This window comes from Oncorhynchus keta, unplaced genomic scaffold, assembly GCF_023373465.1.
Source record: "Oncorhynchus keta strain PuntledgeMale-10-30-2019 unplaced genomic scaffold, Oket_V2 Un_contig_2987_pilon_pilon, whole genome shotgun sequence".
Taxonomy (NCBI): domain Eukaryota; kingdom Metazoa; phylum Chordata; class Actinopteri; order Salmoniformes; family Salmonidae; genus Oncorhynchus; species Oncorhynchus keta.
In genome coordinates, this window is record NW_026286771.1 from 117734 (window position 1) to 142711 (window position 24978).

The following is a 24978-nucleotide window of genomic DNA, read 5'->3' on the forward strand; positions in this document are numbered from 1 at the left end:
CCTATAGGTCTACTTCTACCCAACCTATAGGTCTACTTCTACCCAACCTATAGGTCTACTTCTACCCAACCTATAGGTCTACTTCCTCCCAACCTATAGGTCTACTTCTGACCCAACCTATAGGTCTACTTCCTCCCAACCTATAGGTCTACTTCTACCCAACCTATAGGTCTACTTCCACCCAACCTATAGGTCTACTTCTACCCAACCTATAGGTCTACTTCCACCCAACCTATAGGTCTACTTCCACCCAACCTATAGGTCTACTTCCTCCCAACCTATAGGTCTACTTCTACCCAACCTATAGGTCTACTTCTACCCAACCTATAGGTCTACTTCCACCCAACCTATAGGTCTACTTCCACCCAACCTATAGGTCTACTTCTACCCAACCTATAGGTCTACTTCTACCCAACCTATAGGTCTACTTCCACCCAACCTATAGGTCTACTTCCACCCAACCTATAGGTCTACTTCCACCCAACCTATAGGTCTAGTTCTACCCAACCTATAGGTCTACTTCCACCCAATCTATAGGTCTACTTCTACCCAACCTATAGGTCTAGTTCTACCCAATCTATAGGTCTACTTCTACCCAACCTATAGGTCTACTTCTACCCAACCTATAGGTCTACTTCTACCCAACCTATAGGTCTACTTCCACCCAACCTATAGGTCTAGTTCTACCCAACCTATAGGTCTACTTCCACCCAATCTATAGGTCTACTTCTACCCAACCTATAGGTCTAGTTCTACCCAATCTATAGGTCTACTTCTACCCAACCTATAGGTCTACTTCTACCCAACCTATAGGTCTACTTCTACCCAACCTATAGGTCTACTTCTACCCAACCTATAGGTCTACTTCCTCCCAACCTATAGGTCTACTTCTGACCCCCAGTAATAAAACATTGGGGATTACCTGTACTCGAAGTAACAGTCACTTTCAATAAACAAGGGTAGTCTTTCTTTTAGGATCCACTCCACTCCCTGTTCTCTGTCCAAGCACTGTTAACACAATGATTATTATTCCTATTTAGATGATGTCACACACACAGGTGTCTGATTTCATAAAACTCCATAGCATTAAATCAACCAACTAATCTGATGAGAAACTTTGAAATACTTTATTTTTTAAAAGCAATCCTCTTTTAGGTTGATTAGAACTTATGAGGGCAATGTAGTGGTTGGCAAATCAAAGTTGATTTGTCAATTGAACAATATACAATAGGTGTTAAAACAGTACAGTGAAATACTCACCTGAAAGGCCCCCCCACAATGCAGTATTCTATATCAAGATGACACTATAAAGGAACAGGAGAATGTGAACTGACCAGAACAGTGTAGTGGTTGTCCACCACAGGTCTAGCAGTCAGCTCTGTTGGGTCAGTGAGAGGTTGTGATTTAAAGTACTGCAGGGCTGACCTGATCCTCCTAGACAGAGCCACCGCTGCATCACTGACCACCTCAAACACACCAGTCTCCTGGTTGTACTGTACACACTCAGGGAACGACTGGGTCGGAAGGAAACAAGGACATTTGGGACATTATTTTCTCAGAATCTGACAGAATAGATGCAGAGAAAGAGTAGCCCATGTAATTAGTAAATTATCTTAAAATCTGATCAACCGTTTGAGGAAAGGTGAAATCAAGCAAATCCACATTTATAACCATTTCCAGCCTCGTTGTGCTTGACAAATGTTCTGGCATTCATCCCACAGTGAAAATAACACTTTTTGTTACTGAATAAATTAAATAATATGGCAAAAGTAGAACTGTGACCGGATGTTTACAGGTAGACTGAGGAAGTCGTTAAAGAAGTGCACCAGAACATCATCAGAAGACAGACAGTCCTCCTGTGGACATCGAACAGAAGACATGGGTTAATTTGCTTTCAATGTGTTGATATGGGGGGGGGGCTACAGCGTTCACTTTAAATCCCTTGACAGAACCATAAAGTCATATTTAAAGTTGTTCAAATAACAGTACAGTAGTCCATAATGTGACATGTTGAAACGATTTGAAAAAGGTATTCGTTTTTTAATATATATATATATATATTTATAAATTGGTTACTCACGAAATTATCGATGGTAAGGTAAGGTGGATCTATGGAAGAAAAATTCAAATTGAATTTAAGACAACTGATGCCACCTTCAGATAAACTGGGAACTCGGAAACCCCCGAATTCCAAAGCGTCCAAGACAACCGAAAACTCAGGAAACGAGCTCAAATCATGACGTCGGGGGATCTTGAACTCAGCACTCTAGAAAGAGGCCCGAGTTCCCGACTTGAAGGACCGTTCAAAACGATTTTCCCCAGTCACAAAGCGTTCACCCCCAGTTCCTAGTTGTCTTGAACGCATTGAAAGTTCTCTCACCGCAGTTTTAATTCAGCTTTTTCTAGAATTCCCGGAACTCACCTGTTGTAATCTTCCCCAACATTCTTCACTTTTATGTACTTCAGTTGTCCTTAGTTATAATTCACCCAGAAACGTCAACCAGGGGGCTCTATATCTAACCCTGAACACCTCTGACCCGCCGTCACCAGACCGTCCAGTGTGTAATTACCGACAGAGGGGTTGCTATGGAAATGAACTCAATCACATTGCAGAAGAGGGGAGCAGTAAAAGTCGTGACGCTGAGGAAACAATAACTGGAGTGCCAGTTTTAAAACTACTAAATATATCGCATTTTATTCAGTCGTCTCATTGTAAAGTAGAGATGATTAACCATAGCACGCTACTATGCACACCGACATGTATTCTAATTCAGAGAGGAAATAGACCGTAGTACTTTCCCAGTGAGTGCGACAGTCAAATGAACGACAACCAGTAGAGGGCGCCATAACGACAAAAATAAATATTTCAACACAGCGGTGTTGTACAAAACACATTGTCAAATCAAATCATAGTTTATTTGCCGAATACAACAGGTGTTACTTACAGGCTCTAACCAATAGTGCAAAAAAATGGTATTAGGTGAAGAATAGGTAGATAAAGAAATAAAACTATAGTAAAAAGACAGGCTACATACAGTAGAGAGGCTACATACAGACACCGGTTAGTCGGGCTGATTTGAGATAGTATGTAGATATGGTTAAAGTGACAGTGCGTATATAATGAACAGAGAGTTGCAGCAGCATAAAGAGTGGTTGGTGGGACACAGTGCAGACGGCCCGGTTAGCCAATGTGTGGGAGCACCGGTTGGTCGGGCCAATTGAGGTAGTATGTACATTAATGTATAGTTAAAGTGACAATGCATATATGATAAACCGAGTAGCAGCAGCGTAACTGAGGGGTTGGGGGGGACACAATGCAAATAGTCCAGGTAGCCATTTGATTACCCATTGAGGAGTCTTATGTCTTGGGGGTAAAAACTGTTGAGAAGCCTTTTTGTCGTAGACTTGGCACTTCGGTCCTGCTTGCCACGCGGTATGCAAATTGGAGTGGGTCTAGGGTTTCTGCGAGGATGCTGTTGATGTGAGCCAAGACCAGCCTTTCAAAGCACTTCATGGCTACAGATGTGAGTGCTTACGGGTCTGTAGTCATCTAGGCAGGTTACCTTTGTGTTCTTGGGCACAGGGACTATAGTGGTCTGCTTAAACCATGTTGGTATTACAGACTCATTCAGGGACATGTTGAAAATGTCAGCGAAGACACCTGCCAGTTGGTCAGCACACATCCTGATAATCCGTCTGAATGTTGACCAGTTTAATGGTCTTACTCACGTCGGCTACGGAGAGCGTGATCACACAGTCATCCAGAACAGCTGATGCTCTCATGCATGCCTCAGTGTTGCTTGCCTCGAAGCAGAGCATAGAAGTGATTTAGCTCGCCTGGTTTAGGCTCGTGTCACTGGGCAGCTCGCGGCTGGGTTTCCCTTTGTGATGCGAAAGCCCTGCCACATAAAACGAGCGTCGGAGCCGGTGTAGTACGATCAAATAGCTCATGCGAGGATCAAACTGGGATCCATTCTGCAGGGGGATGGAGGCATTCGGAAAGTATTCAGACCCCTAGACATTTTCCACATTCTGTTACATTACAGCATCAAGTAAAATATGTAAAAAAGTACAACTTTATTAAAAATAAATGTGCAAATGTAGACAATGTACAGAAATATTCATATAAAACCATGAAAATTCAGTCAATGGAGGAGCCCAGCATTCAGCAGCCATTTCATCTCTGATTGATCCTCCTGTCTCGGCTCCTCTCCGACCCATAATTAAAAACATATCCGAGCTAAACAAATGTTTTTTTTAAAAGAGGGGACAGGAAGTAAAAACAACTAAACATAAAAAAAAATCTATTTAAAAAAAAAACCCACACATTCACAGTCTCCTGACATTGCGTTTGCTCCGAGCGCTACCGGGAAGAACGTCCGTCTTGCTCCGTCTCTTGGCCGACAGGCTGGCACATTCTCTGGATCCGTGGAAGGCACAAAGGCAGCCGGTACAGAACCGGAATCCACAGTCAACGCTGCTACACACGGCCTCCATCTTCACCGGGTGACACCGAGCAGGGTGCCGGCACCGAGGGCAGGGCTTCAGACATTCGTCAGTGAAGAGGGTTTTGGCCACCTAGGAGGACGGAACACACAATATAAAAACAGAGATTAGAGCTAGTGTCCTTGTCTACAGGGAAGGATCCACTACCTAACAGAGCTAGTGTCCTTGTCTACAGGGAAGGATCCACTACCTAACAGAGCTAGTGTCCTTGTCTACAGGGAAGGATCCACTACCTAACAGAGCTAGTGTCCTTGTCTACAGGGAAGGATCCACTACCTAACAGAGCTAGTGTCCTTGTCTACAGGGAAGGATCCACTACCTAACAGAGCTAGTGTCCTTGTCTACAGGGAAGGATCCACTACCTAACAGAGCTAGTGTCCTTGTCTACAGGGAAGGATCCACTACCTAACAGAGCTAGTGTCCTTGTCTACAGGGAAGGATCCACTACCTAACAGAGCTAGTGTCCTTGTCTACAGGGAAGGATCCACTACCTAACAGAGCTAGTGTCCTTGTCTACAGGGAAGGATCCACTACAACAGAGCTAGTGTCCTTGTCTACAGGGAAGGATCCACTACAACAGAGCTAGTGTCCTTGTCTACAGGGAAGGATCCACTAGAACAGAGCTAGTGTCCTTGTCTACAGGGAGGGATCCACTACAACAGAGCTAGTGTCCTTGTCTACAGGGAGGGATCCACTACAACAGAGCTAGTGTCCTTGTCTACAGGGAGGGATCCACTACAACAGAGCTAGTGTCCTTGTCTACAGGGAGGGATCCACTACAACAGAGCTAGTGTCCTTGTCTACAGGGAAGGATCTACTACCTAACAGAGCTAGTGTCCTTGTCTACAGGGAAGGATCCACTACATAACAGAGCTAGTGTCCTTGTCTACAGGGAAGGATCCACTACCTAACAGAGCTAGTGTCCTTGTCTACAGGGAAGGATCCACTACAACAGAGCTAGTGTCCTTGTCTACAGGGAGGGATCCACTACAACAGAGCTAGTGTCCTTGTCTACAGGGAGGGATCCACTACAACAGAGCTAGTGTCCTTGTCTACAGGGAGGGATCCACTACAACAGAGCTAGTGTCCTTGTCTACAGGGAAGGATCCACTACAACAGAGCTAGTGTCCTTGTCTACAGGGAAGGATCCACTACCTAACAGAGCTAGTGTCCTTGTCTACAGGGAAGGATCCACTACATAACAGAGCTAGTGTCCTTGTCTACAGGGAGGGATCCACTACAACAGAGCTAGTGTCCTTGTCTACAGGGAAGGATCCACTACAACAGAGCTAGTGTCCTTGTCTACAGGGAAGGATCCACTACAACAGAGCTAGTGTCCTTGTCTACAGGGAGGGATCCACTACAACAGAGCTAGTGTCCTTGTCTACAGGGAGGGATCCACTACAACAGAGCTAGTGTCCTTGTCTACAGGGAGGGATCCACTACATAACAGAGCTAGTGTCCTTGTCTACAGGGAGGGATCCACTACATAACAGAGCTAGTGTCCTTGTCTACAGGGAAGGATCCACTACAACAGAGCTAGTGTCCTTGTCTACAGGGAAGGATCCACTACCTAACAGAGCTAGTGTCCTTGTCTACAGGGAAGGATCCACTACAACAGAGCTAGTGTCCTTGTCTACAGGGAAGGATCCACTACCTAACAGAGCTAGTGTCCTTGTCTACAGGGAGGGATCCACTACATAACAGAGCTAGTGTCCTTGTCTACAGGGAGGGATCCACTACAACAGAGCTAGTGTCCTTGTCTACAGGGAGGGATCCACTACAACAGAGTTAGTGTCCTTGTCTACAGGGAAGGATCCACTACAACAGAGCTAGTGTCCTTGTCTACAGGGAAGGATCCACTACAACAGAGCTAGTGTCCTTGTCTACAGGGAGGGATCCACTACCTAACAGAGCTAGTGTCCTTGTCTACAGGGAAGGATCCACTACCTAACAGAGCTAGTGTCCTTGTCTACAGGGAAGGATCCACTACCTAACAGAGCTAGTGTCCTTGTTTACAGGGAGGGATCCACAACCTAACAGAGCTAGTGTCCTTGTTTACAGGGAAGGATCCACTACCTAACAGAGCTAGTGTCCTTGTCTACAGGGAAGGATCCACAACCTAACAGAGCTAGTGTCCTTGTCTACAGGGAAGGATCCACTACCTAACAGAGCTAGTGTCCTTGTCTACAGGGAAGGATCCACTACCTAACAGAGCTAGTGTCCTTGTCTACAGGGAAGGATCCACTACCTAACAGAGCTAGTGTCCTTGTCTACAGGGAAGGATCCACTACCTAACAGAGCTAGTGTCCTTGTCTACAGGGAAGGATCCACTACCTAACAGAGCTAGTGTCCTTGTCTACAGGGAAGGATCCACTACCTAACAGAGCTAGTGTCCTTGTCTACAGGGAAGGATCCACTACCTAACAGAGCTAGTGTCCTTGTCTACAGGGAAGGATCCACTACGTAACAGAGCTAGTGTCCTTGTCTACAGGGAAGGATCCACTACCTAACAGAGCTAGTGTCCTTGTCTACAGGGAAGGATCCACTACCTAACAGAGCTAGTGTCCTTGTCTACAGGGAAGGATCCACTACCTAACAGAGCTAGTGTCCTTGTCTACAGGGAAGGATCCACTACCTAACAGAGCTAGTGTCCTTGTCTACAGGGAAGGATCCACTACCTAACAGAGCTAGTGTCCTTGTCTACAGGGAAGGATCCACTACCTAACAGAGCTAGTGTCCTTGTCTACAGGGAAGGATCCACTACCTAACAGAGCTAGTGTCCTTGTCTACAGGGAAGGATCCACAACCTAACAGAGCTAGTGTCCTTGTCTACAGGGAAGGATCCACAACCTAACAGAGCTAGTGTCCTTGTTTACAGGGAGGGATCCACATTTGGCTGATTTGATAAACTTACAGCAACGAGGCATCGTTAAAATAGCGACGATAGTTGGATGTGTGTTTTAATTCATAACGGCCATAAACTAATGTCTTATTTTTTAGTAAATATACCTGAAACGTAGGGCCACATAACATGACACAGGGGACTCACCTGTATGAACAGGTCCTGTTTGCTGGCTGAGTTGTGCTGGACAGGGGTTGAAGTGCCCGTTCCTGACTGGGGGGTACCACGGATGCTGGTACTGGGGGTCCTGGACTGGGCCTGGACTGACTTCAGGACAGACCGGCTCGGCAGGGTCAACCTGGTCTCTGCATCAGGGACATGGACTGCACTGCCAAGCTGCACACACACACACACAGGGAATGAACAGTGTTGGTGAAAGTAGCCCTGTAGTCATAAAGAGAATCAGTAGGAGTGGTGATCTAGGATCAGTTTGTCCTTTAGACCCTACTGAATAAGACAACATGGACCTGATCCTAGACCCTACTGGCAACACGGACCTGATCCTAGACCCTAGTGGCTAAGACGACATGGACCTGATCCTAGACCCTACTGGCAACGCGGACCTGATCCTAGACCCTAGTGGCTAAGACGACATGGACCTGATCCTAGACCCTACGCTGACCTGATCCTAGACCCTACGCTGACCTGATCCTACGCTGACCTGATCCTACGCTGACCTGATCCTAGACCCTACGCTGACCTGACCCTAGACCCTACGCTGACCTGACCCTAGACCCTACGCTGACCTGATCCTAGACCCTACGCTGACCTGATACTAGACCCTACGCTGACCTGATCCTAGACCCCACGCTGACCTGATCCTAGACCCCACGCTGACCTGATCCTAGACCCCACGCTGACCTGATCCTAGACTACGCTGACCTGATCCTAGACCCCACGCTGACCTGATCCTAGACTACACGGACCTGATCCTAGACTACACGGACCTGATCCTAGACTACACGGACCTGATCCTAGACTACACGGACCTGATCCTAGACCCTACTGGCAACACGGACCTGATCCTAGACCCCACACGGACCTGATCCTAGGCAACACGGACCTGATCCTAGACTACATGGACCTGATCCTAGACCCTACTGGCAACACGGACCTGATCCTAGACCCCACACGGACCTGATCCTAGGCAACACGGACCTGATCCTAGACCCCACACGGACCTGATCCTAGACTACACGGACCTGATCCTAGACCCTACTGGCTACATGGAAATGATCCTAGACCCTACGCGGACCTGATCCTAGACCCTACTGGCTACATGGACCTGATCATAGACCCTACATGGACCTGATCCTAGACCCTACTGGCTACATGGAAATGATCCTAGACTACATGGAGCTGATCCTAGACCCTACACGGAACTGATCCTAGACTACAGGGACCTGATCCTAGACCCTAATGACTAAGACTACAAGGACCTGATCCTAGAACCTAATGAATGAAGACTACATGGACAGATGGGATCTGATCATAGATCCTACTGACTACATGGACAGATGGGACCTGATCCTAGATCCTAATGAAGAAGACTACATGGACCTGATCCTAGATCCTAATGACTACATAGACAGATGGGACCTGATCATAGATCCTACTGACTACATGGCCAGATGGGACCTGATCCTAGATCCTAATGAATAAGACTATATGGACAGATGGGACCTGATCCTAGATCCTAATGAATAAGACTATATGGACAGATGGGACCTGATCCTAGATCCTAATGAATACGACTACATGGACCTGATCCTAGATCCTAATGAATAAGACTCATGGACCTGATCCTAGATCCTAATGAATAAGACGACATGAACCTGATCCTAATGAATAAGACTACATGGACCTGATCCTAATGAATAAGACTCACGGACAGATGGGACCTGATCCTGGATCAGCACTCCTACTGAGACGCTAATAATTAGGGGCCCCAGACAAAGTGCTTTTCTAGATCAATGCTGAAACACGGTTACAGGAGACAACCTCACCTCCAGAGAGGCCTTGACGTCCGTCAGGTAGTGTCTCCTCCTGCGGCTGGACATCTTGTTCTGAACTATGATCTCATCCCAGCTACGGGACACCTGACCGACCCTGTAGACCAGGAGAACACACGCAACAATGTCATGACAATGACGTGGTAATAGAATGTTCTAGCAAGCGTTTTGATTACTTACACACACACACACACACACACACACACACACACACACACACACACACACACACACACACACACACACACACCCCTTGACTTATTCCACATGTTGTTGTGGTTACAGCGCTGAATTCCAAAATGGTTTTGCTTCTCACCCATTTGCACACAACACCCCTCGACAAAATGACAAAGTTGAAAACATGTTTTGAATCCGTCCACACATTTTGTCAAAATGAAATACAGAAATCTTATTTAGTTAAATATTTCAGACCCCTTTTGTTATGACACTCCAAATTGGGCTCGGGTGCATCCCGACTTCCTTCGACCATCAGCGAGACGTCGCTACAACTCGATTGGAGTCCACCTGTATCCAATTCAATAGTTTGGACATTGATTTAGAGAGAAACACACCCGTCTATATGAGAGTCCCAGAGTTGACAGGTTGTATCTGAGCTACCCAGACTCTGTCTAGAGCTGGCCATCCGACCAAACTGAGCTACCCAGACTCTGTCTAGAGCTGGCCGTCCGACCAAACTGAGCTACCCAGACTCTGTCTAGAGCTGGCCGTCCGACCAAACTGAGCTACCCAGACTCTGTCTGGAGCTGGCCGTCCGACCAAACTGAGCTACCCAGACTCTGTCTAGAGCTGGCCATCTGACCAAACTGAGCTACCCAGACTCTGTCTGGAGCTGGCCGTCCGACCAAACTGAGCTACCCAGACTCTGTCTAGAGCTGGCCGTCCGACCAAACTGAGCTACCCAGACTCTGTCTAGAGCTGGCCATCCGACCAAACTGAGCTACCCAGACTCTGTCTAGAGCTGGCCGTCCGACCAAACTGAGCTACCCAGACTCTGTCTAGAGCTGGCCGTCCGACCAAACTGAGCTACCCAGACTCTGTCTAGAGCTGGCCGTCGACCAAACTGAGACCAAACTGAGCTACCCAGACTCTGTCTAGAGCTGGCCGTCCGACCAAACTGAGCTACCCAGACTCTGTCTAGAGCTGGCCGTCCGACCAAACTGAGCTACCCAGACTCTGTCTAGAGCTGGCCGTCCGACCAAACTGAGCTACCCAGACTCTGTCTGGAGCTGGCCGTCCGACCAAACTGAGCTACCCAGACTCTGTCTAGAGCTGGCCGTCCGACCAAACTGAGCTACCCAGACTCTGTCTGGAGCTGGCCGTCCGACCAAACTGAGCTACCCAGACTCTGTCTAGAGCTGGCCGTCCGACCAAACTGAGCTACCCAGACTCTGTACCCAGACTCTGTCTAGAGCTGGCCGTCCGACCAAACTGAGCTACCCAGACTCTGTCTAGAGCTGGCCGTCCGACCAAACTGAGCTACCCAGACTCTGTCTAGAGCTGGCCGTCCGACCAAACTGAGCTACCCAGACTCTGTCTAGAGCTGGCCGTCCGACCAAACTGAGCTACCCAGACTCTGTCTAGAGCTGGCCGTCCGACCAAACTGAGCTACCCAGACTCTGTCTAGAGCTGGCCGTCCGACCAAACTGAGCTACCCAGACTCTGTCTAGAGCTGGCCGTCCGACCAAACTGAGCTACCCAGACTCTGTCTAGAGCTGGCCGTCCGACCAAACTGAGCTACCCAGACTCTGTCTGGAGCTGGCCGTCCGACCAAACTGAGCTACCCAGACTCTGTCTGGAGCTGGCCGTCCGACCAAACTGAGCTACCCAGACTCTGTCTGGAGCTGGAGCTGGCCGTCTGGAGCGACCAAACTGAGCTACCCAGACTCTGTCTGGAGCTGGCCGTCCGACCAAACTGAGCTACCCAGACTCTGTCTGGAGCTGGCCGTCCGACCAAACTGAGCTACCCAGACTCTGTCTGGAGCTGGCCGTCCGACCAAACTGAGCTACCCAGACTCTGTCTGGAGCTGGCCGTCCGACCAAACTGAGCTACCCAGACTCTGTCTAGAGCTGGCCGTCCGACCAAACTGAGCTACCCAGACTCTGTCTAGAGCTGGCCGTCCGACCAAACTGAGCTACCCAGACTCTGTCTAGAGCTGGCCGTCCGACCAAACTGAGCTACCCAGACTCTGTCTAGAGCTGGCCGTCCGACCAAACTGAGCTACCCAGACTCTGTCTAGAGCTGGCCGTCCGACCAAACTGAGCTACCCAGACTCTGTCTAGAGCTGGCCGTCCGACCAAACTGAGCTACCCAGACTCTGTCTAGAGCTGGCCGTCCGACCAAACTGAGCTACCCAGACTCTGTCTAGAGCTGGCCGTCCGACCAAACTGAGCTACCCAGACTCTGTCAGAGCTGGCCGTCCGACCAAACTGAGCTACCCAGACTCTGTCTAGAGCTGGCCGTCCGACCAAACTGAGCTACCCAGACTCTGTCTAGAGCTGGCCGTCCGACCAAACTGAGCTACCCAGACTCTGTCTAGAGCTGGCCGTCCGACCAAACTGAGCTACCCAGACTCTGTCTAGAGCTGGCCGTCCGACCAAACTGAGCTACCCAGACTCTGTCTGGAGCTGGCCGTCCGACCAAACTGAGCTACCCAGACTCTGTCTAGAGCTGGCCGTCCGACCAAACTGAGCTACCCAGACTCTGTCTAGAGCTGGCCGTCCGACCAAACTGAGCTACCCAGACTCTGTCTAGAGCTGGCCGTCCGACCAAACTGAGCTACCCAGACTCTGTCTAGAGCTGGCCGTCCGACCAAACTGAGCTACCCAGACTCTGTCTAGAGCTGGCCGTCCGACCAAACTGAGCTACCCAGACTCTGTCTAGAGCTGGCCGTCCGACCAAACTGAGCTACCCAGACTCTGTCTAGAGCTGGCCGTCCGACCAAACTGAGCTACCCAGACTCTGTCTAGAGCTGGCCGTCCGACCAAACTGAGCTACCCAGACTCTGTCTAGAGCTGGCCGTCCGACCAAACTGAGCTACCCAGACTCTGTCTAGAGCTGGCCGTCCGACCAAACTGAGCTACCCAGACTCTGTCTAGAGCTGGCCGTCCGACCAAACTGTCTAGAGCTACCCAGACTCTGTCTAGAGCTGGCCGTCCGACCAAACTGAGCTACCCAGACTCTGTCTGGAGCTGGCCGTCCGACCAAACTGAGCTACCCAGACTCTGTCTGGAGCTGGCCGTCCGACCAAACTGAGCTACCCAGACTCTGTCTGGAGCTGGCCGTCCGACCAAACTGAGCTACCCAGACTCTGTCTGGAGCTGGCCGTCCGACCAAACGCTACCCAGACTGAGCTACCCAGACTCTGTCTAGAGCTGGCCGTCCGACCAAACTGAGCTACCCAGACTCTGTCTAGAGCTGGCCGTCCGACCAAACTGAGCTACCCAGACTCTGTCTAGAGCTGGCCGTCCGACCAAACTGAGCTACCCAGACTCTAGAGCTGTCCAAAGAGCTGGCCGTCCGACCAAACTGAGCTACCCAGACTCTGTCTAGAGCTGGCCGTCCGACCAAACTGAGCTACCCAGACTCTGTCTAGAGCTGGCCGTCCGACCAAACTGAGCTACCCAGACTCTGTCTAGAGCTGGCCGTCCGACCAAACTGAGCTACCCAGACTATGCCTAGAGCTGGCCGTCCGACCAAACTGAGCTACCCAGACTCTGCCTAGAGCTGGCCGTCCGACCAAACTGAGCTACCCAGACTCTGCCTAGAGCTGGCCGTCCGACCAAACTGAGCTACCCAGACTCTGCCTAGAGCTGGCCGTCCGACCAAACTGAGCTACCCAGACTCTGTCTAGAGCTGGCCGTCCGACCAAACTGAGCTACCCAGACTCTGTCTGGAGCTGGCCGTCCGACCAAACTGAGCTACCCAGACTCTGTCTGGAGCTGGCCGTCCGACCAAACTGAGCTACCCAGACTCTGTCTGGAGCTGGCCGTCCGACCAAACTGAGCGACCCAGACTCTGTCTGGAGCTGGCCGTCCGACCAAACTGAACGACCCAGACTCTGTCTGGAGCTGGCCGTCCGACCAAACTGAACGACCCAGACTCTGTCTGGAGCTGGCCGTCCGACCAAACTGAGCTACCCAGACTCTGTCTAGAGCTGGCCGTCCGACCAAACTGAGCTACCCAGACTCTGTCTAGAGCTGGCCGTCCGACCAAACTGAGCTACCCAGACTCTGTCTAGAGCTGGCCGTCCGACCAAACTGAGCTACCCAGACTCTGTCTAGAGCTGGCCGTCCGACCAAACTGAGCTACCCAGACTCTGTCTAGAGCTGGCCGTCCGACCAAACTGAGCTACCCAGACTCTGTCTAGAGCTGGCCGTCCGACCAAACTGAGCTACCCAGACTCTGTCTAGAGCTGGCCGTCCGACCAAACTGAGCTACCCAGACTCTGTCTAGAGCTGGCCGTCCGACCAAACTGAGCTACCCAGACTCTGTCTAGAGCTGGCCATCCGACCAAACTGAACTACCCAGACTCTGTCTAGAGCTGGCCGTCCGACCAAACTGAGCTACCCAGACTCTGTCTAGAGCTGGCCGTCCGACCAAACTGAGCTACCCAGACTCTGTCTAGAGCTGGCCGTCCGACCAAACTGAACTACCCAGACTCTGTCTAGAGCTGGCCATCCGACCAAACTGAACTACCCAGACTCTGTCTAGAGCCGGCCGTCCGACCAAACTGAGCAACCGGACAAGAAATCCCCATGAACCCAATGACCACTGACAGAACTACAGAGTTCCTTGGCTGAGATGGAAGAGAACCTGCTAGAAGGACAACAGTCTCTACAGTACTTCACCAATCTGGGCTTTATAGGAGAGAATGGCCAGACGGAAACAAGGAATAAAAATCCAAAATCCAGATGTGCAAAGCTGACAGACAGCTGTAATCGGCCCCCAAAAGTGCTTCTACAAAGTATCGACTCAGAGGAGTGTGAATACCTATGTAAATGAGATGTGTATTTAAAATGTTCAAAACATTTGCTACAATTTCTCATTAAAAAAAAAAAAAAACATGTTTTCACTGTCATTATGGTGTATTGAGAGAGTACAAAGACATACATTTAATCCATTTTTTAATTATTAATTAATTAATAACAATAACAAAATGTGGAATAAGTGAAGGGGTATGAGTCCTTTCTGGAGGTACTGTATTAAAATCCTCACCTATAGACATCTTCAGAGGACAGCTGATTGAGGATCTTAGCCAGGATGTGCCTGAGGTTCTTCTTCTTCAGCTCGGTAAAGATGTCTACCTTCCCCAGGCCCATCTTCCTGCCGATCAGCCCAGCCAGGGGCATGGTGGTCCTGGAGGCCTCCTTCTCAGAGACCCTCAGCAGTTCCTCCAGACTGGTGCGCTCCAACAACATCCTGGATGTCCTCTGGGACAGGGCTCGGACCATCTGCAGGGCCGGTGTGAAGGACAGGTCCTCTAGCTTAGCGGCGGTTGTTGTTGTTGTTGTTTTCGGCGGTGTCACATCCGGGAAGACGTCACTGTCGTCATCCTCCTTGAAGAAGCTGAGCTCCAGATGGTCCTGGGATACGAGGTTCTTCTTCTCTCTGCGATGAGTTCTGTGGGCTGCCAGGTTCCTCACGTCCCGGTCCCCCTCCGACTGGGAACCCCCCTCTCGGAGAGTGGAGAGGCGACGCTGGCGCTCCAGTCTGGACCTGATGATCATAAATAACTTTTAAAAAATAAAAAACAGAAGCAAGCAACACACTGAATTACACTAAAATTATTAAATATTACAATTATTAGGATTGGTGATGAGAAACACTGTTCTAGGGCGTTCAATGGAAGTCAAAAAGCTATCTAGCCTACCTCCTCTTCATCATCATCATCTCAGTCAGCCTGCTGGGGGTCTCCTTGCACCTGGAGCTACCCGATGACAACAGCAGCAGCTCCTGGAAAGAACCATCATTGTCTACCTCCTGGGATTTATCCAGAGCCAAGGAGCTGAAGCCGCTGTCCTCAGACATAGAGCGGTCGTAGAGTTTACGAGTAGGGGTGGAGGAAGGGGTGTCAAAGTGGTATTTAGGAGTAGGGGTGCTCAGGACACTCAGGCTGTCCGAGAGGTTAGCCGCTACGTCGTTGTTGACCGGAGTCTGGAAGTTGTCTTTGGCCGAGGGCGTTAATCTGCTATAGCGTGGGGTCTCCAGCATCTCCGTGGTAAGGAGGTCTGAGGAACCGACGCTCTCTTCCAGGTCTACATCTGAGAGCGACGTAGCAGACGCCTTTCTCTCAAAGAGAGGGACGTTGGTCATGTTGCATTTACCATCTTCGAGTGTCGACGTTTTTACAAGAGAGAAGAGGAGGCGCAGCTTCCTGCCGGACAGAAGCACGTCTTCTGGTTTTAAAGCGCTTGAAGCCAAAGCCCCGATAGTAAAGGCATCCGGCGAGTCAAAGACCACATTTGAGCCGTGTTCGGTTCTCCCGTTGGATGACCAGTCAGTCCTTTTAGTACGTGGCGTTTCCGTATCGTCTGCGGTTTTGGACACGAGGAGACGTCTTCTCGGCAACGGCTCTCTCCTGGATACTTTAGGAGTTTCACACCAGCCGTTCTTTAGCGGCTGCTCCTTCAGGATGTCTTTCTGTGGACTTGTGACGCCCGCTTGTCGTCTGTTCTTTCTGGGTGACAGAGGTTCGAAGTTCCGTGAAACGTTCTCTTTAGGCGTTTCGTGAAAACCGTCGGAAGATAAACAACACTTTGAGAGGTCAAAATCCTCTCCGCTCTCAATCTTAGAGCTGTAGCCGCTGTCATGACAAGCTCCATATTGCAGGTCTTTGAGGTTGTGGAAATTGCCATCTGGTCTGAGACAGTGCTCCATACTGCCTTTCAGATGTAGAAACAGAAATATTTCACCGGGTGACTGACGGGTCTGGTGTTTCAAACTGATCTGTGAGAAGACATTGGAAAACAGTGCAGTTAGACAAAAAGGGTTAGGACACTTTTGTTGTAAACAAGCTAACTAGCTAACGTTAGCTCTAAGTTAATTCATGTAGCTAGCCAGTTAGCTCAAATTAAACAAACATGTAAACTGTACTCAATTTTGGTAAATACAAATATATCTAGCTGACTTCAGCTATAAAAATATTTTTTTTTATAAAATCAGCTATATATATATATTTTTTAATAAAATTAAAACGTTTTCAATAGTTAACAGGTTATGAGAGTAGTTACTTTTAACCTTCCAAGTGGATAAAACAAACAACCAGAAGCTAACTAGCAGTCGACGACAGTGACAACAACTCCGTAGTTGCTCAGTTGTTGCTAAACGGCATTTAAATCCCGTCGTTTTGGGGGTTTTCAACTGTTCCGGGTGGAAATCTCCATGGCTACCAGGCGCCCGCTCAAAACTGAACTGCGACCGCCGAAAGACCCTCTACTGAGGCTGGGGACACTGGCTCCTTCTCTCTCCCTAGAGACCCATTAGCCCGCTGGATGACTGACTGGCTGGCTGACTGGCTGGGGACACTGGCTCCTTCTCTCTCCCTAGAGACCCATTAGCCCGCTGACTAGTTGGCTGACGAGCTGACTGACTGGCTGACTGACTGGCTGGCTAAAAGGCTGGCTAGTTGGCTGACTGACTAAAAGGCTAACTGACTGACTGGCTAAAAGGCTAACTGACTGACTGGCTAAAGGCTAACTGACTGACTGGCTAAAAGGCTAACTGACTGACTGGCTAAAAGGCTAACTGACTGACTGACTAAAAGGCTAACTGACTGACTAGCTAAAAGGCTAACTGACTGACTGGCTAAAAGGCTAACTGACTGACTGGCTAAAAGGCTAACTGACTGACTGGCTAAAAGGCTAAAAGGCTAACTGACTGACTGGCTAAAAGGCTAACTGACTGACTGGCTAAAAGGCTAACTGACTGACTGGCTAAAAGGCTAACTGACTGACTAAAAGGGCTGAAAAGGCTAACTGACTGACTGGCTAAAAGGCTAACTGACTGACTGGCTAAAAGGCTAACTGACTGACTGGCTAAAAGGCTAACTGACTGACTAGCTAAAAGGCTATTTGACTGACTGGCGTCAAAAACAAAAATGTTAAAAAGCAGTTGCAATTTCAGAATGTCGTTGCAATGTAGAGTCCATTGTTTGTTCTATTATTACTAGTTAGCTTTGCTTGTTAAACAATTGGATTACTAGCTTAAAGTTAATCTACTAAATGTTAGCAACTCACCTTGAAATACATACTAAAATGTAATGCATATATATATATACACACACAAGCCTGAGACAGACGTTAACGTTACGTAGAAAACTAGTTAACGTTACTTACCTAGTTATTGTTTCAGAAAGAAAGTTAATCCTTTGTCGAAGTGTTGTTTACTAAACTTCTAGCCAAAAGGCAAAATGTCGGACATTGCAACGAGCTATATATATGGTGTTGTACCCGTATACAGACGACAGTCTCCTCGTCCCCTCCTATAATGAACTGTGTGTGTTTAGGACTGAGATGTTTTCAAATCTGGTGCGTCTCTCACTCCACATCTCGCTCCACTTCTCGCGATACTTTGTTTTCCCAAACACACGCACTGTCGTCTGGGAGGAAATTCTCCTTCCTTCATTCAACTACCGGGACAAGTGTAGATTGCTGTGCGTTTAGCGAAACTCTCCGGTTGATGTCAAACACAAGATTGTAAATCACTAATTCTTGCATGTGATACCCTCGTTTAGGTTGGCTAGTAACATCTAAACCGCAGACATGGTGGCCACTAAGAAAACTGTGAGTTTGAGATTGGAAAAATCGTTCATTTATTATAGAAATGTTTGCGCACATCCTTAAACTTAATCGGTGATGGGGTACATGTTATTTTCAAATCATTTATCCCAGTGTTGAGTGACCAAGCAGGGTCCGCTTTCGGGTTATAGCGAAGGAACTTTAGGCTTACGAGTGTCTACGATGCATCTTTCCTAGGTCGGTAGATGTAACATGCGTTTCCCGAAACACCGCGACAACGTTCGGTAGGTGCGTCGTTGCGGCATGTGTAATAAAGGCAGCGTTCATCTCGGGTAAGCTTTCTCCGTTCAAATACATTGGACCAAATAGTAAAATGAAACCCCCATTGAAATGAACATTACATTGACTTCAGGGAAATATGTAGGCCTGTGTAGCATATACCGTATTCACTTTAATGCAGTCATCGCGGTTTTCATTTTAAGCATATTTTCTAACCTTGCTTGTAACAATTATTAAGACTTTGGCAACTGTGTATTTGTAGTCAACTTCACAACGAAGTTATCGGCGGTCACACAGAGACAGATCCACCCACATCTGGATTCTATGTTTAGCGAGATCTTCTGTGTATAAAGTGACGCAGTAGGGGGGGGGGACGCAGGCAACGACGCACTTAGCTTTTTCTACGAGTGGTCTGCGGCAGTCGATAAATAACTAGCCGTTTAAGCACAACTTTAGTAGTGCTGGTTTTAGGAAACGGCTCGGAGGTTTTAACATTGCTCACACGAAGGTTCTAACGATGAAGTTAGTCGTAAGATGCTTTTGTGAAACCGGGCCCTCGCCTGGTCTATATTGACATGCCATGATGCATGTGTAACCGATGTGAAATGGCTAGCTAGTTAGCGGTGGTGCGCGCTAATAGCGTTTCAATCAGTGACGTCACTCGCTTTGAAGTAGTTCTAGCTCAAGGGAAACGAGAGCTGCAGCTTTTTGTGGCGCGATGGGTAACGATGCTTCTCGCGAGTGACTGTGGTTGATGTGTGCAGAGGATCCCTGGTTGGTGCGAGGAGAGTTCCCCCGACCGTCAGAAGGCCGACTTCCCCCGACCGTCAGAAGGCCGACTTCCCCCGACCGTCAGAAGGCCGACTTCCCCCGACCGTCAGAAGGCCGACTTCCCCCGACCGTCAGAAGGCCGACTTCCCCCGACCGTCAGAAGGCCTACTTCCCCCGACCGTCAGAAGGCCAACTTCCCCCGACCGTCAGAAGGCCAACTTCCCCCGACCGTCAGAAGGCCAACTTCCCCCGACCGTCAGAAGGCCAACTTCCCCCGACCGTCAGAAGGCAGACTTCCCCGACAGTTGGTCTCTAAATCAGTTTTTCTCTCCCCAGAAAAAGTCCCTGGAGTCCATCAACTCTCGTCTTCAGCTGGTGATGAAGAGCGGTAAATACGTACTGGGCTACAAACAGACTCAGAGGATGATCCGCCAGGGCAAAGCCAAGCTGGTCATCCTGGCCAACAACACACCTGCTCTCAGGTAACTACAGGGCAAAGCCAAGCTGGTCATCCTGGCCAACAACACACCTGCTCTCAGGTAACTACAGGGCAAAGCCAAGCTGGTCATTCTGGCCAACAACACACCTGCTCTCAGGTAACTACAGGGCAAAGCCAAGCTGGTCATCCTGGCCAACAACACACCTGCTCTCAGGTAACTACAGGGCAAAGCCAAGCTGGTCATCCTGGCCAACAACACACCTGCTCTCAGGTAACTACAGGGCAAAGCCAAGCTGGTCATTCTGGCCAACAACACACCTGCTCTCAGGTAACTACAGGGCAAAGCCAAGCTGGTCATCCTGGCCAACAACACACCTGCTCTCAGGTAACTACAGGGCAAAGCCAAGCTGGTCATCCTGGCCAACAACACACCTGCTCTCAGGTAACTACAGAGCAAAGCCAAGCTGGTCATTCTGGCCAACAACACACCTGCTCTCAGGTAACTACAGGGCAAAGCCAAGCTGGTCATTCTGGCCAACAACACACCTGCTCTCAGGTAACTACACTGATCCAAAAATATAGACGTGAAGTTAGTCTCAATGCATGAACTAAAAGACCTCTCAGATATTTTCCATACGCCCAAAAAAATAGGCCCAACCGACCACGTGTAACCAGGTCCAACCGACCACGTGTAACCAGGTCCAACCGACCACGTGTAACCAGGTCCAACCGACCACGTGTAACCAGGTCCAACCGACCACGTGTAACCAGGTCCAACCGACCACGTGTAACCAGGTCCAACCGACCACGTGTAACCAGGTCCAACCGACCACGTGTAACCAGGTCCAACCGACCACGTGTAACCAGGCCCAACCGACCACGTGTAACCAGGCCCAACCGACCACGTGTAACCAGGTGTAACCAGGCCCAACCGACCACGTGTAACCACGTGTAACCAGGCCACGTGTAACCAGGTGTAACCAGGCCCAACCGACCACGTGTAACCAGGTCCAACCGACCACGTGTAACCAGGCCCAACCGACCACGTGTGACCAGGCCCAACCGACCACGTGTGACCAGGCCCAACCGACCACGTGTGACCAGGCCCAACCGACCACGTGTGACCAGGCCCAACCGACCACGTGTGACCAGGCCCAACCGACCACGTGTGACCAGGCCCAACCGACCACGTGTGACCAGGCCCAACCGACCACGTGTGACCACGCCCAACCGACCACGTGTGACCACGCCCAACCGACCACGTGTAACCACGCGGTCCCATTGTTTCAGCACGACGATGAATGGCGGCCTCATGTCGCAAGAAATCTGTACACAATTCCCAGAAGGCTGGAAATGTCTGTTCTTCTTCCATGGCCTGCATACGCTCCTCCACTCTGGTTCTTCTTCCATGGCCTGCATACGCTCCTCCACTCTGGTTCTTCATCCATGGCCTGCATACGCTCCTCCACTCTGGTTCTTCTTCCATGGCCTGCGTACGCTCCTCCACTCTGGTTCTTCTTCCATGGCCTGCATACGCTCCTCCGCTCTGGTTCTTCATCCATGGCCTGCTTACGCTCCTCCACTCTGGTTCTTCTTCCATGGCCTGCATACGCTCCTCCGCTCTGGTTCTTCATCCATGGCCTGCATACGCTCCTCCACTCTGGTTCTTCATCCATGGCCTGCATACGCTCCTCCACTCTGGTTCTTCATCCATGGCCTGCATACGCTCCTCCACTCTGGTTCTTCATCCATGGCCTGCATACGCTCCTCCACTCTGGTTCTTCTTCTCTGGTTCTTCTTCCATGGCCTGCATACGCTCCTCCACTCTGGTTCTTCTTCCATGGCCTGCATACGCTCTTCCACTCTGGTTCTTCTTCTCTGGTTCTTCTTCCATGACTTGCATACGCTCCTCCACTCTGGTTCTTCTTCCATGGCCTGCGTACGCTCCTCCACTCTGGTTCTTCTTCCATGGCCTGCGTACGCTCCTCCACTCTGGTTCTTCTTCCATGGCCTGCATACGCTCCTCCACTCTGGATCTTCTTCCATGGCCTGCATACGCTCCTCCGCTCCTCCACTCTGGATCTTCTTCCATGGTCTGCATATGCTCCTCCACTCTGGTTCTTCTTCTCTGGTTCTTCTTCCATGGCCTGCGTACGCTCCTCCACTCTGGTTCTTCTTCTCTGGTTCTTCTTCCATGGCCTGCATACGCTCCTCCACTCTGGTTCTTCTTCCATGGCCTGCGTACGCTCCTCCGCTCTGGATCTTCTTCCATGGCCTGCATACGCTCCTCCACTCTGGATCTTCTTCCATGGCCTGCATACGCTCCTCCACTCTGGATCTTCTTCCATGGCCTGCATACGCTCCTCCACTCTGGTTCTTCTTCCATGGCCTGCATACGCTCCTCCACTCTGGTTCTTCTTCCATGGCCTGCATACGCTCCTCCACTCTGGTTCTTCTTCCATGGCCTGCATACGCTCCTCCACTCTGGTTCTTCTTCCATGGCCTGCATACGCTCCTCCACTCTGGTTCTTCTTCCATGGCCTGCATACGCTCCTCCACTCTGGTTCTTCTTCCATGGCCTGCATACGCTCCTCCACTCTGGATCTTCTTCCATGGCCTGCATCTGGCTCCTCCACTCTGGTTCTTCTTCCATGGCCTGCATACGCTCCTCCACTCTGCTTCTTCCATGGCCTTCTTCTTCCATGGCCTGCTACGCTCCTCCTCTCTGGTTCTTCTTCCATGGCCTGCATACGCTCCTCCACTCTGGTTCTTCTTCCATGGCCGCTCCTCCACTCTGGTTCTTCTTCCATGGCCTGCATACGCTCCTCCATGGCTCTGGGTTCTTCTTCCATGGCCTGCATACGCTCCTCCACTCCATGGCCTGCTCCTCCACTCTTCTTCCATGGCCTACGCTCCTCCATACGCTCCTCCGCTCTCCACTCTGGTTCTTCTTCCATGGCCCGCATACGCTCCTCCACTCTGGTTCTTCTTCTCTGGTTCTTCTTCCATGGCCTGCGTACGCTCCTCCGCTCTGGTTCTTCATCCATGGCCTGCATACGCTCCTCCACTCTGGATCTTCATCCATGGCCTGCATACGCTCCTCCGCTCCTCCACTCTGGTTCTTCTTCCATGGCCTGCATACGCTCCTCCTCTCTGGTTCTTCTTCCATGGCCTGCATACGCTCCTCCACTCTGGTTCTTCTTCCATGGCCTGCATACGCTCCTCCGCTCTGGTTCTTCTTCCATGGCCTGCATACGCTCCTCCGCTCTGGTTCTTCTTCCATGGCCTGCATACGCTCCTCCGCTCTGGTTCTTCTTCCATGGCCTGCATACGCTCCTCCGCTCTGGTTCTTCTTCCATGGCCTGCATACGCTCCTCCACTCTGGATCGACGTGTATGACTGTGTCCCAGTTCCCGCCAAAATATCGAGCAACTTCAACACAGCCATTTGAATTAAGAGTGGGGACAAAATTCCACAGCCCACAATCAACAGCCTGATTAACTCTTATGTGAAGGAGATATGTCACACGGCATGAGTTAAATGGTTTGTCACGTCAGATACGGACTGGTTTTCTGATCCACGCCCTCACCTTTTTGTTGATAAGGTGTCTGTGACCAACCGATTCATATCTCTGTATTCACAGTTGTGTGAAATCTATAGATTAGGGCCTGATGAATTTATTTCAATGGACTGATTATTTGAAATCGGGTGTGCTACCACTTGGCTGGCGCAGAAACCTCTTTCCCTCAGGGAAGATTACGCAGTCCTGCTCAGCACTGATATTGAACTAAAGTGAACCCACCCTAAAAGTGACTGGGCTCAGCACTGATATTGAACTAAAGTGAACCCACCCTAAAAGTGACTGGGCTCAGCACTGATATTGAACTAAAGTGAACCCATCCTAAAAGTGACTGGGCTCAGCACTGATATTGAACTAAAGTGAACCCACCCTAAAAGTGACTGGGCTCAGCACTGATATTGAACTAAAGTGAACCCACCCTAAAAGTGACTGGACTCAGCACTGATATTGAACTCCAGTGAACCCACCCTAAAAGTGACTGGACTCAGCACTGATATTGAACTAAAGTGAACCCACCCTAAAAGTGACTGGACTCAGCACTGATATTGAACTAAAGTGAACCCACCCTAAAAGTGACTGGGCTCAGCACTGATATTGAACTACAGTGAACCCACCCTAAAAGTGACTGGGCTCAGCACTGATATTGAACTAAAGTGAACCCACCATAAAAGTGACTGGGCTCAGCACTGATATTGAACTACAGTGAACCCACCCTAAAAGTGACTGGGCTCAGCACTGATATTGAACTAAAGTGAACCCACCCTAAAAGTGACTGGGCTCAGCACTGATATTGAACTAAAGTGAACCCACCCTAAAAGTGACTGGACTCAGCACTGATATTGAACTAAAGTGAACCCACCCTAAAAGTGACTGGGCTCAGCACTGATATTGAACTACAGTGAACCCACCCTAAAAGTGACTGGGCTCAGCACTGATATTGAACTCCAGTGAACCCACCCTAAAAGTGACTGGACTCAGCACTGATATTGAACTAAAGTGAACCCACCCTAAAAGTGACTGGACTCAGCACTGATATTGAACTAAAGTGAACCCACCCTAAAAGTGACTGGGCTCAGCACTGATATTGAACTAAAGTGAACCCACCCTAAAAGTGACTGGGCTCAGCACTGATATTGAACTAAAGTGAACCCACCCTAAAAGTGACTGGGCTCAGCACTGATATTGAACTAAAGTGAACCCACCCTAAAAGTGACTGGGCTCAGCACTGATATTGAACTCCAGTGAACCCACCCTAAAAGTGACTGGACTCAGCACTGATATTGAACTAAAGTGAACCCACCCTAAACGTGATTTGAACTCTTCTCCCGGTTAGGAAATCAGAGATTGAGTACTATGCGATGCTGGCTAAGACTGGGGTCCACCACTACAGTGGGAACAACATAGAGCTTGGCACGGCCTGTGGGAAGTACTTCCGAGTCTGTACCCTGGCCATCATTGACCCTGGTGAGTTTGTTTTAAATCTTCCATGAAAACGGGACAAATGTGACAACGTTGTCACGTGTGTGTGTGTGTGTGTGTGTGTGTGTACTGTTATTCGCTCACGACTGGTTTCTAGAACGTAACTTGTAATTGTTTTCTAATCATCCACAGGGGATTCGGACATCATCAGGAGTATGCCTGATCAGCCACAGGGGGAGAAGTAGTCTAGTCACTTCCATTTCTCTGTAGATATATTTTGGTATAAATAAATCAACTTCAAGATGACCCA

At 49.6% G+C, this 24978-nt stretch overlaps 4 protein-coding genes across 73 annotated transcripts in view; 1 reads left to right on the forward strand and 3 right to left on the reverse strand.

Moving 5' to 3' along the window:
- The window catches only part of LOC118383012 (regulator of G-protein signaling 22-like), a 61902-nt gene extending 59139 nt beyond the window's left edge, over nucleotides 1-2763 (reverse strand). For 4 of the 26 annotated variants that reach the window (XM_052507503.1, XM_052507501.1, XM_052507500.1 and 1 more), the window contains exons 1-5: nucleotides 2423-2719; nucleotides 2081-2109; nucleotides 1794-1856; nucleotides 1335-1514; nucleotides 923-1008 (exon numbers count right to left, since the gene is read on the reverse strand). In XM_052507503.1, coding sequence (XP_052363463.1) covers nucleotides 923-1008; nucleotides 1335-1514; nucleotides 1794-1856; nucleotides 2081-2109; nucleotides 2423-2444 — 380 coding nt within the window. In that variant the 5' untranslated portion in view covers nucleotides 2445-2719. Of the gene's footprint in view, nucleotides 1-922; nucleotides 1009-1334; nucleotides 1515-1793; nucleotides 1857-2080; nucleotides 2110-2422 lie in introns of all 26 variants that reach the window. The other 22 variants (XM_052507508.1, XM_052507504.1, XM_052507510.1 and 19 more) reach the window with 16 other exon arrangements.
- A 1279-nt stretch (nucleotides 2764-4042) lies between these two features.
- On the reverse strand, nucleotides 4043-17927 carry fbxo43 (F-box protein 43). Its single transcript, XM_052507528.1, has 6 exons — nucleotides 17779-17927; nucleotides 15315-16390; nucleotides 14660-15160; nucleotides 9418-9520; nucleotides 7559-7747; nucleotides 4043-4578 (listed from the first exon to the last, which is right to left on the reverse strand). The coding sequence occupies exons 2-6, from the start codon at nucleotides 16319-16321 to the stop codon at nucleotides 4330-4332; spliced, it is 2049 nt and encodes a 682-aa protein (XP_052363488.1). The 5' UTR covers nucleotides 16322-16390; nucleotides 17779-17927; the 3' UTR covers nucleotides 4043-4329.
- Nucleotides 17928-18049: 122 nt separating this feature from the next.
- On the forward strand, nucleotides 18050-24974 carry LOC127923454 (60S ribosomal protein L30-like). 45 transcript variants are annotated; one of them, XR_008114424.1, is made up of 5 exons: nucleotides 18075-18225; nucleotides 19567-20512; nucleotides 20561-20608; nucleotides 20644-20677; nucleotides 20870-20987. XR_008114424.1 is itself a non-coding variant. In XM_052507544.1 (4 exons), exons 1-4 carry the CDS (start codon nucleotides 18205-18207, stop codon nucleotides 24911-24913), a joined length of 351 nt encoding a protein of 116 aa, XP_052363504.1. In that variant the 5' UTR covers nucleotides 18056-18204; the 3' UTR covers nucleotides 24914-24974. The 45 variants fall into 45 exon arrangements, 1 of the variants encoding a protein (XP_052363504.1); XR_008114440.1 differs by lacking the exon at nucleotides 20644-20677 and having other exon boundaries at nucleotides 18050-18225; nucleotides 19567-20416; nucleotides 20561-20618; nucleotides 20846-20982; XR_008114439.1 differs by lacking the exon at nucleotides 20561-20608 and having other exon boundaries at nucleotides 18050-18225; nucleotides 19567-20440; nucleotides 20870-20968.
- Nucleotides 21133-23197, reverse strand: LOC127923453 (capping protein inhibiting regulator of actin dynamics-like). Its single transcript, XM_052507543.1, has 2 exons — nucleotides 22804-23197; nucleotides 21133-21868 (listed from the first exon to the last, which is right to left on the reverse strand). The coding sequence occupies exons 1-2, from the start codon at nucleotides 23035-23037 to the stop codon at nucleotides 21338-21340; spliced, it is 765 nt and encodes a 254-aa protein (XP_052363503.1). The 5' UTR covers nucleotides 23038-23197; the 3' UTR covers nucleotides 21133-21337.
- Nucleotides 24975-24978: the final 4 nt, after the last annotated feature.